This window comes from Telopea speciosissima, chromosome 1, assembly GCF_018873765.1.
Source record: "Telopea speciosissima isolate NSW1024214 ecotype Mountain lineage chromosome 1, Tspe_v1, whole genome shotgun sequence".
In the NCBI taxonomy this organism is placed as follows: domain Eukaryota; kingdom Viridiplantae; phylum Streptophyta; class Magnoliopsida; order Proteales; family Proteaceae; genus Telopea; species Telopea speciosissima.
This window is the reverse complement of record NC_057916.1, coordinates 21,975,635-21,990,994: the sequence shown is the minus strand read 5'-3', so window position 1 is coordinate 21,990,994 and position 15,360 is coordinate 21,975,635. Positions and strand designations below refer to the sequence as shown.

Genomic DNA, 15,360 nt, shown 5'->3' with positions numbered 1-15,360 from the left:
CTTATCTGCAATTACAAACAGTGCCTTCTTCTACCTTAGATGGAAGCAAACCAGTGATAGGTAGGTTCTGTGAATGATCCAACCTCTCAAGCAAGGATCCAACAAACCATGAGAAAAATTAGGAAAAAAATCATAATCGAAAGCTCTATCAGAATTAACAAAGGTATAATGGAGGGATTCAGACTGGAAGAAGATAAATATCAGAATTAAAAAAGGTTTAATGGATGGATTCAGACCTGAAAAATGAAGGATTAGAAGAAGAAAACCCAGCTTGGGAGGGAGGACATAACACCAGTTGACCTGGTCTCATGCTCTAAGCCTGTCACAGCAACCACTTAATCCAACTCAAAATTTCATTCATTCAAGCCCAACCCAATCCCATCATGGGTTACAATCTTATAAAATAAAGAAGCAAAAACTCCTAAACAAACTCTAAAACTGAAAATAGAGTTCAAATTTAATTTGTACTCTCACTCTACATAGCTAACACAGAGATAAAGTAAAAAATGGAAATTGACAAAAATAACCCTACCTAACCCTACGTGTGTAACTGCGTCAATCTCTGTCAATCCATGCAACACATTTACCACCAAATAAAGTTCTCTTTCAGTTTTTGTTTGTTATTCAGCTAGAAATACACAGAAAACATGAGACAAGTGTCAATGTTATGGTTGACTCAGTGATTCTAGTTAATCTTTATGGGATGAAATATAGCAGCCCAGCTTGATCTATTGCTATTGGACTTGGTTTGTTCGGAGAGATCTGCATATGGTCAAAGGCAACCAATATATGATAAGTGCCAATAAAAGATAAAGGGAACAACTGCCTAGATCTAGTGGGGATTTAGAGTGGTGGATATTGGTTAGGATTAGCACTCTTTCCTTTTCCCTTTCTTTTTCTTTTTCCTTCTTTGGTACAAGAGAGTTTCACTTTTTATTTTAAACTTTAGAACAGCTTTTCTGATGGGCTGGGTGAGGGTTGACCTTCTCAACCTGTTTGATAGTTGGATTGGGATTGGATCAGGTGCACTGTCATTTCCCCTGCACTAAAACCAACCCATGCCACTTATAATTTCATTTACAACATCAGACTCAGATTTTTAAGATTCTCAGTTTTGGAAAGCTTGCAGATGCAGTACAAGGCCATCTATTAGGACCTTCCTTTGACCCTAGTTTCAGCCACATTGGTTTAATGGTTTGTGAGATATCTCTCTCACCATATTCTGCCATATTTTCTCAGTTATGGTTTACTAACAGTCTCCAGTTACCATAACATTATAGTTTACCTCCACACGTGGCTGTCCAGGGAGAAGATTTGCTACAGCAGTTCCAACAACTGCATGACCAGCTTCATGTCGAGCAACTACAGCCTTCTCATTTCCTTGCAACTTTGTGTGTTTCTTTTCAATACCCTAAAAGAGAAATGTTCCCCTTCAGTTCTTTTAAATCATTCATGTAGCTAGGATAAATTGACATTAAAAATGGTGTTAAGACAACCGAATATATCTCAACATGAGAAAAAAAAAAAAGATTCAAGACAATCCATAATGTAATCAATAAATACAATATATAGTCAAAATTCTTCTTGTCCCTTCACAACCAACACATTAACAGGAGATAATTTAGTCCAAGGGGAAAAATAGAAATTCGTATGAATCACACCAGATGTACTTATTACCAAAGCTTACAACATCAAGATGAAACCCCACATCCTCATATGGAGGCAGAGTGGTCTGAAAAGTAGTGATCTAAAACAACCAGAACCTATTCCCATACAATCCTTCTAAAACTCTGCCTCAGTCACTGGTAAGTCCAATACCAATAACCAAACCTCTTTCTCCAAATTGACCTGTAATCTAGGAATTGCTTAAAATCTTCTCAAGAACACCCCCACGTGAGCTGCTTGGTGACCATGTCAGAAGATGCTTAATTTGCCATCTGCATATTCATTTTTCCTAAATCCCTCTACAGATTTGTTCATGGATCCTGACACTATTATGCTTTTCTATGTTTATGTATCATATATATTACAGCATGACCCCCCTTCAATAAACACTTTTCCTAAGCTCTCTGCATCTCCATCGGTAACTTGCAGCGCCTGCAAAATATTCAGGCAGGAACCAGCCAACCGATGTCAGCAGTCATATAAATCCGGTAAGTAATCAGAAACATAGATTTCTTCGCTAGCTGAGGATTTGAATTAGATTCATATTTTTTCACAACTATGCAGCAACTCAAGCTTCATCCGATTGCAACCATCAGACTAAAACCGCTATAAGAATTGGCAAGGAGTCCAAAGAGTGAAATCAATCCAAGCCTTCACTTACCATTTAAATTTTAGAACCATGAACAAAGGTTTCACCACTAAATAATTCTCTTCATTTAAAATAGAAGATATAAGACTATCATCATCATGACTGAAGTTTAATTATTTAATCACATTTGATGCCTTATCTAGTCTACTTCATGCAGGAGCATTGCAATGAGTGGTTTGGATATACTCCTCGGAGAATTGGATTGGGGCGTTAGAATCATGAGCGATTCTCCTTCCTTATTGTTGTTTTCTGGAGGTAACAACTACCTGGTGACTTTGGGGTTGGTTTTCTAGCTTTCTACATTATTCTGTTCCATTATTACTGATACTTTTTTATTTTCTCCATTAAAATCATCTTGTTTAAGTTCTGGTTTGGGATTATGTTCGTTAACTTTCTGATGTAGTACAAGACCTCAGTTTAACTCCAAGGCAGGCCCATATTTGGGCACATATGATGAGTATAATTAAGCCCACTGGTCCAGCTATTTTCTGCCCCAAAATATCTATCGAACAGCAGTGTTTAGGAGGAGATTCTGGCAGATTTTTGTGGGCCACATAGGGCCCTGCATGGAGAATAATGTAGAAAACCTAAGACCTGTAACCAGTAACTTGAGAGAGAAGAGAAGAGAATGAGAGAATAATAACTTGTTGTATTCATTGATAGGTAAGCCCCTCTATTTATAATAGAGGAGAAATTACAAAGTGACTAAACTAGGCGATGTGGGACTAAAACCCACATAGCCGACATAAACTTAATAATATAAGAAGAATAAAATTATCCCAAAAAGACTAGAATACCCCCATGGTATTCTGGATTACATATTCCAACACTCCCCCTCAAGCTGGATTATACAAATAAGTAAAGAAAGAAGAACCAGCTTGAACTAAATAAAAAAAGAACTCCATAATAATGCTAACACTCCCCCTCAAGTTGGCGCATACAAGGTACTAATGCCCAACTTGAACAAAATGGTAAAAAACTAAGGTGCAGCAGAATCCAACTTGACATATGAATGCAGCTCCCAAATAAACCTTCAAGAACTTGGAAAAATATATCTTCAAAACTTGGACAGACTTGATCAGTAAACCGGGACTGGAATGTCTTCCAAAAAAGGCAGCTTTCAACGATCTTCAATAGCTATCCAGTGATGAATCTCAGATTGTCATAGTGACATAGAATCTTGAAGTGAAATAACTAGAGCAACAAGCAGCGAAAACAAACTGAATCAGGCAGCAAAAAAAAAACTGTATCAACCCAACTAAAAGTCCTCAAATAGGCAACAACCAAATATCTTCAATACTCTTCAATACTTCAATCTCCCCCTTACGGCAAACTCAACCCAATAACAAAGGATACCCAATAGCAATGGTGGAAAACACTGATCTTCTATGTTTTGCCACAAATGTTCCTGCAAGTTCTGCTTCTGCAATGTCTGCAAGTGTACTGTACATAATCTCCCGCTCACGTGTAGTAATACACGTGGACAAATAATGGAGATGATGTAAGGTTTAATGGCAAAAATGTAACTTTTCAGAATTTTCCAAAGGTGCAATAGGTAATTAAAAAGGAAGGAATGGCAAAATTGTAATTTACCAAAAGTTTCCAAAGGTGTTACGGGTAAATACCAAAGGTATGGGATATAAAGGGAATTAGAATTATTGAAAGGGAACGGTGTTGGAAAAAAAAGGATGGCATGGCTGTAATTTGGTGGAAATCCACTTTTAAATACAATCCAAGCCAAAGGGCAAACTGGTAATAAACCAGAATTTTCAAGGTTCAATTGGGTAGTCAAATAGGGGAATGTATTAAAAAGTAATGGCAGTTCCGTAAATAACCAAAATTTTGCAAGGGGTTATTTGGTAGATAAAAAGGCAATGGGACATGATGGGAAAAATTATTGTAAGGGGACAAACTAGGAAGGGCTGTAAAATATAGGCTAAGTGGAATAAAAAGAGAAAGGAGGGGGTAATATAGTAAATAAACAAGAGCTGTCCTTCTTAGCAAATAAGAATAATAGTCTTCTTCAACCTTCGATAGTTTGCTGGAACAAGGAGGGCGGTAGAGCCAAATCTGCTTTCAGCCATGAGAACTCAGCAATAGGAGTTTCGATGGGAGCTGTTACTTTGGGAAGAGGTCGAAAACTTGAATACCTTCAGGAAAGAGATTGAACTCCAGCCACATACGAGATAAACAAGAGATTGCCAAACAGAGGCAAAGAAACCCATCGAAACCAGCAATGTTTGCAGTAGAAACAAAATCCACGCAACTCCAAATAGAAGGTCGAAGATTAAATAAAAATCCTGCAACTCCAATCTGGCGGAAGGACTCAGAACCAGATATGATTTCCAACTGGTTTCTCACAACTAAAGAGGATTACACTTTAAAAGGGGACGCAGCGGTAGATATTTTTTCAGTTGAAGGATGGTGGAAGAACAGCTTCAATCAAACCAGCAGCAACCAATCGAACCAGTACGTTGATAACAACAAACCAACCAGTAAGCCAATAGCATCAAACTAGCAAAAAATAACAAATCAGGATCTGAAAAATCGACTTCAAACGATAGCCCCAACTAGCAATCGACAACAGCAAATCAGAAACAGAAAACGTAAATTCAGATTGGGTTTTCCTGAGGGTTTTGAATCTTTGCCAGCAACCAGCAAAGACAGTGGAAACCTAAAATGGGATGCACGCCTTCAAACGGGAGCACTCTCACCAGATATAAGAGCAGCGGCAGTAGGGGATGCGCACCATCAAAACACAGTTGTGAAAAATCTTCATCGAAACCATACGAAACCCTAGTTCTCCTTCTTTTATGAACTAGGGTTTCTCCATAAATCGGAGAAACTTGGAACGACTCTCAAATCGGCAATCTTGGAGAGAATCAGTTACTGGTTGCCTAGCTCTGATACCATGTAGAAAACCTAAGACCTGTAACCAGTAACTTGAGAGAGAAGAGAAGAGAATGAGAGAATAATAACTTGTTGTATTCATTGATAGGTAAGCCCCTCTATTTATAATAGAGGAGAAATTACAAAGTGACTAAACTAGGCGATGTGGGATTAAAACCCACATAGCCAACATAAACTTAATAATATAAGAAGAATAAAATTATCCCAAAAAGACTAGAATACCCCCATGGTATTCTGGATTACATATTCCAACACTCCCCCTCAAGCTGGATTATACAAATAAGTAAAGAAAGAAGAACCAGCTTGAACTAAATAAAAAAAAAACTCCATAATAATGCTAACAAATAATCAGTGGGAGATTTTCCAGATCTGGTGGGGCCCTTTCTGGCCATTTCGTGGGGTCATTCTGAAATAAGGATACTGCCTTGCATGGAAGAGAGATATTTAGAAGATCTTTGTGGCTCTTTTACAGCTATCGCATGGGCCTCACTTGGACAGCTGGCATGGAGGAGTGGCTGCTGAGATTTTTCAACTCACTTAGTTTCTATTCTGTTATTTTCTATTTCTTTTTAATTACTAGTTAGTTAGTAGTTGCTATTTTCAGTTTTCAATTTTAGAAAGAAGATTTCTATCATTGTAATAGCATTTTAGGAGTCACTATTATTGTCCAGCACTCTCCCAAGCATGGACAAGTTCAGTTTTGTAATCTGATTTCTAACTTATTATAAATTATTATAGAAGAAAAGGGAGACACCCCCATCAGTATTAGTGATTGAAAAAAAAAATTGATCTTTGTGAGTAGTGCTCCTATGGTGAAGTAGTAGCAGCCCTGTTGTTGACTTGCGGTGAAGCCCTCTTCCTAAAAACCAATAGTTAGACCAGATATTTTGAGCACTAGTACAGCAGGTCACACTCTGACCATCTTTTAAGCCCCAACCAACTGCTGGATTTTGAGTTTTATTAAGCACTCATAATCCTGCCCTATTGTATTATATCTGAGATTACTATTGATTCTGTCCTATCACAGCAATCCTATCCTGTGGGCTGCATCTGAACCTACTCTTTGGTAAATCAGATTGCATCCATTTCCTTTGGGCTCATTACCCACAGGCATAATAGGAGATTTTCATTCCCTTGCCTGCAACTCTACTCTTAGCCAGAAGCACAAATATATGGTCTCAAGAACCTGTTTACATGGCTTCTATGGAACTTCGTCATACCATCAGCAGGTTTTTCATTCCAGGAAATGGACTGATTAGCATATACTTGTACCCAGAGAAGTGCCCAGGCACATACCAAAACATGTTCAAAAACAAGAACATGTTCCAAGCACAGTTGGAATGATAGGAACATGTTCTGCCGCATAGAGCCTTGTCTTCTTCATGGCATTCTACCAACGATTTCTCACTAACTCAGTCGATATCGTTTTTGGCCTTCCACTCATCCAAATCATTCAATTTCCACCACTTCATCAATGGTCATGTGGCGCCTTAATCAACTCTATTTGGTTTCCTTACTGTTTGATAAGGCCGAAGTTCTTCTTATAGTTACTAATAAGATGCAACCCCTTCCTGATTTTGACTTATTGGTTTTTCCACGCATCCATCTCAAGTTTGTAACAAGGTCATGGAATTTGTGCTTATCCTTTTCAAGTTCTTTTTGGTTGCCACATGCTACTCCATAAAGAAATCACTCCTTCAAGTATGTGACATGGCATTTCAGAAGAACATCTCTACTTTAGACACTAATCTTTTATTCCATGTGCATCATCCTCCCACTTGGTGCTCTTTTATGGAGAACTGAACCAAGATAACAGAAGTGGTAGCTTAGAGTTCTAGATATCAGTCCTATCGAACAAAAACAACAACAACAAACTCAGCCTTATCCCAAGTTAATGGGGTCGGCTACATGGATCCAATCAAACAAAGTAGGTAAAAACTGCGAAGTGAAAGAGAAGAATGCGAAAATGATATGAGAATTGAAAAGTGAAAAATGACAAATGAAAAAGGAAAATACAAGAAAAGTGAAAGAGGAAAGAGGCACAGCAAGTCAGGAGAATCTCAGCTAAATAGGATCAGTCCTATCGAATACCCCATCTAAATGCACCTCCCTGCACTCCATATACTTCCAAGTGGATCCAACTTATTCATAACCTCAAAAATCATGTTCAACTCATGTAAATACAAAACTGAATGTGGATGAAGGCATCTGCCTGTGCATGTGTGAAACTTCTGATAGCAAGATCACCACTGATAACTATTTTGGAGTAAGGAAAGATCCACACACCATGTACATCACACATGATAAATAGGTGTCAGCTAAACAAGGTCTAAATGAAACATTCAATAAGGATAGAATCAGAACATAGGGATGCAATCACAGGCATGAAAGAGGGAAGAAAGAGATGGTTACAGCTATAGAACGCTCCACTGCTTGTATAAAATCAATTTTCTCCACAACAACTTTGTTTGATCTTCCAGCCAACAGAGCAGCTTCATTCACCAAATTTGCAAGGTCTGCCCTGTGCAATGTCCAAAATCAACAAATCAATCACATGAGGAAAATAATAACCCTGAACAAGGCCAGAGAAATAGAGTCCCATACCCTGTGACACCAGTTGTCATAGAAGCAATTTCACTAAGGTCCACATCTTCCCCTAAAGGAAGCTCCTTCTTGGAAACATGAACTCTTAAAATGGCTTCCCTTCCACGCCTATCAGGGGTTTCCACCTAAAAGAGAGAAAATTAGTGCGATTATTCTCCAAGATAACCATTACACTATTGGAATATTAAGTCATATTAGATTGTAAGAGTCAACCCAAACATCCAGCAGAAGCAGAAAACAAACCATGACAACACGATCAAATCTCCCAGGACGACAAAGTGCAGGGTCCAAGACATCTGATCGATTAGTTGCCCCAAGAACAATCACTGCAGAGCTGCTGTCAAACCCATCCATCTCCTGCAGCACAATTTGAATACCACAATTATGATGTCTGTATATTGCAAAGAGCCCAAGAAAATTCAGAAATAAAACATTGGGTTCCCTGGTATCATACAGTAAGCAACTGATTCAGGGTCTGCTCTCGCTCATCATTGCTGACCATGCGGAATCGGCCATCACGACTTTTTGCAACTGCATCAATCTGCAAAGAATAAAAAATGTTGCAAAGAAAATGTACAAACATCAAGGAGAGGAAAATATGAATTCCCAACACAAAGAACTTGTTGAATACTTGCACTGTCACAAACCTCATCAATGAATATTATTGAGGGTGCCTCCTTCTTTGCCCTTGCAAAGAGATCCCTGACACGGGATGCTCCCATCCCAACATACAGTTCCACAAACTCACTTGCAGAACAACTAATGAAGGGGACCTCCGCTTCCCCAGCTACAGCCTTTGCCAAAAGAGTCTTACCTGTCCCAGGAAGACCCACCTGTAATATATCATCAAGTATCACATTCCAAAACTTTGAATACGAAATTTGAGGTTCTCCATGGAGACCATGAGGATGTAGACCAAGTACCAACAATTGAAGGTACACATGGTGAACTAATATGCTGAACTGGGCCACCTAATAGTCTACCAAATGTATAAGTCAGATTTCTCATGCAGGAGGCAGTGAGAACTCACCAGGAGAACCCCTCGAGGAGGGCGAGCACCAAGTCGTAAATACCTGTCTGGATTCCTAAGAAATTCCTGACCAGCAAATATCAGCATATAAACACCATTTCCTGTATTGGAGTAACAAATACTTCGGTCCTCCCTGAACAATAAATCAAAAGTAGTACAAGAATCAGAATCTACAAATGAAGTCAAGCATACCACAATTTCTTCTAGCTCCTCCTTAGCCTCATCAACCCCTGCAACATCAGCAAAGGTAACAATTTCCCCTTGTTCAGACACTTTTACTCCACCTGAACCCCCTGACTTGCGGCTCCTCAGCTGACCAGCCATATGCTGTAAACATAACATTAAAACACACTCAGCATTATAATGCAGCATTAATTTCAGATTCTCAGGATATGAGAAAAAGAAGGGTTCCCATCAAACCTGAGAAAATCTTACAGGGAACCGATTGAGAAGCCCTGCAAGTACAGCAACATAGAAAATAGCAATCTGTAAAAAGGATGAGCCAAGTTAGCTATAGACATAAACTATAGAAACCTGAACACAACAGCTTGCTCAATTGGTTGGTGCCTCGCCAGTAGAGTGCAGGCTCCCAAGAGGTCATGAGTTCGACTCTCCTGTCTTCACCTTGTGCCATAAGGCACACCCTTCCCCCCCCCCCCCCCTCCTCTCATGTAGTAGTTAGAGTCCCATTGGGCAGTTAGCTAGAATAGAACCCCAAACACCACCCCCCAAATATATATATAGATAGATAGATATAGGAACCTCCATTAATATTCACAATAGGTTTCCAATCAAAAAAATAGAAGAGCTTCTGTCACACCTGAAAAGTCAGTGGTGAGCACTTATTAAGTTGTTCACTAGTTCATTCTTTAATTAGTGTTTTGTCTATAGCTGTGGAGAAGATGAAGCAGTGTACTACAGATTTTGAGTTTATGAGCTCATCGACCAAGTTAATTAAAAAAGAATCTCAACACAGCTCTACTAAGCCTTATCCCAATTACTTGGGATCGGCTAGTCATCTCACGTCATTCCACTCTATTGAAGCTGTGGGACTATGCTTCCTAAATCCTGCACAGTGGATTCCAACCAAAGGCCTGTCGTAAGATTGAAGAACAACAATACAAATTCAGCTAAGAGGCCTAGTTCCTCTCAGCATATTCCTTGTCCTTGATACCTTCCAATTCTATTGTGATTACCATCAATAAATTACCACTGAAACCTCAAATTTCCTTAAGTTTCTCCTTTGAAATTTTAGGGTTGCCATGTCAGACACCATGTACCCATGTTGAACACCAAAAACATGTCCATGTCAACATGATTAAAAATGGGCATTGGTGATAGAAACAGGAAACACATTTGAGAAGCATACTGTTCGGACTTCCAATGTTAACACTTACCATAAGCTATTTAAGATATGGCAGAGTCACTCATTGTATTCGCTAGGAGCATGTGTTAACAGGAATTTGTAGAGCACCTCCATGTTGTAATTCTGGCTCCACAATCCTGGTGAAAAATTCTTAATGTGGATCTAATTTTAGGTACTTAGGTTCAATCATAAATTAAAGAAAGAGAAATAAAGAATGATGTTGAACAAAAAATTAGAGCAGGGTGGGATGGTGGATGAAGTGCAGAGGTGGTCCGGAGTGTTCTGCAATCGACGTATTCCTTAAAAACTCAAAAGCAAATTTTATAGGAAAGTTATACAACCAGTTGAAAGAACTACTCATAAACCAGATGTAGAAGTTTAAAAAGTGGTAAGGAGCCCACTGCTCTTTCCTGTGGGTTTGGAAACCCCTCATTATGAAATCAAGGCAATCTGATAAAAACTCAAGGGTTGCCATGGTTTATATAATTGGGCGGAGCATGGATGGTCCATGAGCAGTGAGTCTCCATCACAAACATATTTTTAATCTTTACAAAATATTCCAAGTTGATCTGTGTAACATGAATATAAAGGTAACCAAGCTCCTAATATATCAGAGCAAGCAAGAAGAAGTTAAGATTGCCCCTTCACTCTAGGCTTCTTTCAATCTAACTTCCTTATTTAGAAAATTCCTTGCCTTGCAAAACCTGTCAATGATAACACGCCATCTTACCAAGGCAGGGTTGAAGAATCCACCCGAGCGCTTATCTGGAGACCCAAACTCTACGTCGTTCTCAAGCATTTTCTCGTACGGAGTCTTTATATCTTTCGGCCGAGTGGTTGTGTAGACAATCCGCTTAGCGGGGGCTACACTTCGTATCAAAGCCTCTGTTTCCTGTAATTTACTGATGACACCCACTTCACTCTCCGCACTTCCAGGTTCGGACTTCAATCTAAACATGATATGAACTCCATCAACTTCCACTTTCTGGACCTGGTTAATATTGATTTTGCTCAAGAAGTCGCTATAAGGTACGCTCACAAAAGTCGTCGTGTTCCTCGGTTCCGACCACGTCAAAGGAATCCCTGGTCGTAGCAATCTCATCACAAACATAGCAATCCCCAGTTGCAGAAGCAATATCCCTATCTTCTGCGCCGGAATAATCGGTTGCCACTGCCACTTCCCCACCTTCCACCATCCGCTCTTCCCAGGCTTCTTCTCACGACGAGGCGGCGGTGTAGAAGATGAAGCAGGGGCTGGCTTACTACCTCCTTTGTTTTCACTCGGCTTCCCTACGCTCTTCTCACTCGAACTTTTCTTCGAATCGCTATCCTGTTCACAAGAGCTATTCACCCGAATTCTTCTCTTTCTCCATCTCCGGCTGTTCAAGAAGCTCCCCCAAGCATCCAATCTTCCAATATATCTGGAAGCCCTAGGTTGCCTGTAGGCACTATTAACAGAGAATGAACTCGGTTTCCCTTTCCCATCAAAACAAGGCTGTTTCAGAAGAAGAACCCTTGATCCACCACACCAGAAGTTCAATCGCGCAGTTTCTTTTACATAAAAATTCGAACTCGTCGAGATTTTCCGAAGGGCTATGGGTTTCAACGATTCAATGGCCGGCATTTCGTATACCCGGCTGTGCTACAATGAAGAGAGAATCTGTATGCCCAAACAATTTATATCTCTGTTTTTTAACGGGAAATTACCAGCGCCACCTCTTGACATTTGCCAATATTTTAAAGCACACCCACTAACTACCATAATATCAATCGTTATCCATTATTGGACGGTGTTAACTTCTGAAATCCTTTTGACCAAAATATCCTTTACACTTAAACACAACCAGAATACCTAATGCCTCTTCTCCGCCTCGTTCTTCTTCTTCTTCCTCCTCTACAATCCTCAACATTACCACACATCCTCTCTGCTCTCTGCATCTATCCCCGTCACCTTCTAGTTGCTAACTTGCTATTCGCCACTACCGTCACGGTGTCACCTACTGCCCCGCTTTATAGATCCCTCTCCAGGTCAAGAACATCCACAAGGTCTTTGATGAGATATGTTGAATATGTTGTTCCACCCAGATCCAAAATCAAATCCAATTCAAACCCTCGTTGATACAACAATCTATGGAGGAAAAAAACAAGAAGACATTATTAAGTCAACAAGTTAATGGTTTTTCGGGGAAACCATATAAAAATTCAAGTGATAGATCAGGATAATTTGGGAAAAGACACAAGAAACTGTTAAAGATACCTTTCGTTTTCTTCATTAGAAAAAATCAAATCAAAAAAGAAAGATCAGTATAGAAAGATTGTGTAAGAAATTGAAAGTGAGATCTGTTAGGGGGATGAGAAATTAAAAGACAAGAAAATATTGGGTGGTGGTAGAACCCAAGATGCAGTTTATAAATTTTTTTAAATTTCTGACCCCAGAGAAGCAATTGCAATTGAAGCCCAATATTCAGCGCAAGAACAACTGCGAGAGGAACAAAGAGATATATGGCTTTGATTTGCACAGGTGGGGTTGCGGTTGGGGGGGTTGGGGAAGGAATAGACGTAGAGGGAGACGGGAGGGTGGTGCGGTTGGGTTGCAGTGGGGTTGCAGAAGAGGAAGAAGAAGGAGGGGAAGATGGGACAGTGATAGAAATATAGAATGGTTCCCATTAAGTTTTTTTTAAGGAAGAAGAAGTGTTTGTGGGTAGTTTAATTGAAATGGTGAGTTAGGTACTTCACCTACTAAGAAGGGCAGAATTATCTTTTAAAAAATATTATGTAACTGACAATCTTGACATTACCATTTGACAATTCCTAACTAACGGTAAGGGGTTTGTGTGAAATTAATTTGATAAAATAAAGGGTGAAGTTGATATTATAGTAATTAATGGGTGTGCTTTAGAACATGGGCAAACATCATGGGACGGTGTTAATAATTTCCCTTTTCTAATCGGTCGTTGCCCAACGATTCTCAATGGCCGGCATTTCGTATACACGGTAAAACAGAGAACGATAGGAGGGTACAAGAATTCTGTGAATTCTCAGTGCTGATAGTTATAAATTATAACTGGTAACTTCGACCGTTTGATCAGCCTCTGTTTATTTGATCATTTGTCAGAATCAAATCAGATGGTTAGATAATTAGATTAGATGTCTCACTACCAAAAATAATTAGATTAGAACCAACAATTGTCTAGCTCAGTTGGTGAGCCGTGATGCCCTTCATGCCCATGCTCACAAGGAGATCTCGAGTTTGAGTCTCCTGGCTGGTACCTTATCCCCTCCCTGGTTCAATCCCCCCGGCCCCCTCCTCCTCTATACAAAACATATATAAAACTCCCTATTCCCCCCCCCCCAAAAAAAAAATATAGATTAGATGTCTTGTGACTGGTGCAATGATTTTTGGAGACGATGATTCGCATGGGAAGTGATCGTGTGAGTTTCGATCCCGACAACGAAGATCGATGCCACTAATTTAGAATCTTATTAGTGAGAAACGGAGAACCAGAGGATAACACTTGCTCTGCACTAGGATCAATAAATCTCCACGTGTGGATCGTGTCACCTTTGCAGCATGGCCCTTGCATTGCACATCAGTGTGGCGTAAATGAAGGGCGTACCCAGTGCACGAGGCTCTCGTCACTGCGGGGTTTAGGGAGAGTCATAATGTACACAGTCTTACCCCTGCTTTCGCAGAAAGGCTGTTTCCAGACTCAAACCCATGATCACTTGGTCACGCCTGCCCTCAATGCTGCGTAAATCACAACGCATATAGGAGGCATCAATATGGATAAGGTTTTGTATTTTATGAGGGGCATAACAGTTATTTCTACCTAGGCTGTGTCAAGTTACAGGTGTGGAAACCATGCTACCGGCAGTGTTCTTTTTCCATAAATTATAGGCAGAGTTTTCTTATCAAAGAATCATTTCGATTCGAATTGGAACCGATTTGTTCCTATTCATACAATCTATTTTGGAATCAATCATAAAATATTTTTAAATCTTTATTTTTTTTTCCCTCTTTTAATTAATAAATAGTAAAAATAACAATCAATAAAATTACCGCTTGTAGCAAGATCTATATAAGTCTTTTAAATTAAGAAAAAGAAAAAACCAAGTCTTTTAAATTAAGAAAAAAGAAAAAAAAGAATTGAATTTTTTGCTTCTTCTTTTCTATTCCATTTTTAGATTCAAATTGAATGATAATCGACCAAGGCCAATTTCATGCTTAATTTTGGATTTTTATACTTTGAATTGAAGAATAAAAAAAATAAATTATTAATCTCAGAATAAAGATAGATCCAAGTTTTCCTCCACCCACGGTGAATGGGATCCCATTCACTGTGGAGCGAGAAAAGACGGAAAAAGATATCAGGAGGGTATTTTGGAACATATAAAATCTTTAGGAGAGGTTTATGGTAAAGATGGAGGGAAACTTAGTCCATAAGATATGCCAATAAAACCCATGATCCCATTTTTATTCTTTTAAAACAAACCAAAGGTCCAGATCCACATTAACACAGAAGAATGGCCTCAAACACCTCATCTTGAGCTTGTGTCTTGGACCATTGGATTTGTTTTCTGACAGAGTTCTATGCCTTGTCTGTTAAATACGTGTAAAATTAAAAAGGCCAAATATTCTCTCTGTCGGGGGCGTAGGCTGCGCCAAGATACATGAAGGTGGGCAAAATGACCACTCTGCCTCCCTAAATCCATGTGTCTGGGCGCAGGTGCGCTGCAGCACAGAGAACATCAACCCAATTTAAAATATATATAAATGTAAATATAAGAAAAAATCTTCACATGTGGTCTAGGTATAGTCATGGGTGGTTGTCTACTTCTGGAGACAAGTCATCAATCATAAAACATATACTGAAAAAGCAAAAGGTTTTTGTGACAAAAAAGTAAGATAAAGTTTTCTTCTACCCACGGAGAAGAGATTCCATTGGTGATGTGACCTTGTTATTGATTGAGCCCCTGTGTCATTATCAGTTCTGATGTCGTTTTTAATTCTAACTCCTTATCTACGTCCTTTACCTGTGGAGAAGAGAGAATCTCCTCCGCATTTCAATATTAACTCTCACTTCTATGTATAAATGCTCTTTTCCACGCTAATCAAAGGGTATAGATCTCCATGTT

At 39.3% G+C, this 15,360-nt stretch overlaps 1 protein-coding gene across 2 annotated transcripts in view; it reads right to left on the bottom strand.

Moving 5' to 3' along the window:
- Positions 1–11,887, bottom strand: part of LOC122668298 (phosphomethylpyrimidine synthase, chloroplastic) — a 32,686-nt gene extending 20,799 nt beyond the window's left edge. Inside the window, exons 1-10 of one of the 2 annotated variants that reach the window (XM_043864887.1) lie at positions 10,955–11,887; positions 9,279–9,344; positions 9,051–9,185; positions 8,859–8,924; positions 8,476–8,661; positions 8,283–8,369; positions 8,072–8,185; positions 7,829–7,953; positions 7,637–7,745; positions 1,286–1,411 (exon numbers count right to left, since the gene is read on the bottom strand). In XM_043864887.1, coding sequence (XP_043720822.1) covers positions 1,286–1,411; positions 7,637–7,745; positions 7,829–7,953; positions 8,072–8,185; positions 8,283–8,369; positions 8,476–8,661; positions 8,859–8,924; positions 9,051–9,185; positions 9,279–9,344; positions 10,955–11,848 — 1,908 coding nt within the window. In that variant the 5' untranslated portion in view covers positions 11,849–11,887. The remainder of the gene's footprint in view (positions 1–1,285; positions 1,412–7,636; positions 7,746–7,828; positions 7,954–8,071; positions 8,186–8,282; positions 8,370–8,475; positions 8,662–8,858; positions 8,925–9,050; positions 9,186–9,278; positions 9,345–10,954) is intronic. The other variant, XM_043864907.1, reaches the window with a different exon arrangement.
- Positions 11,888–15,360: the final 3,473 nt, after the last annotated feature.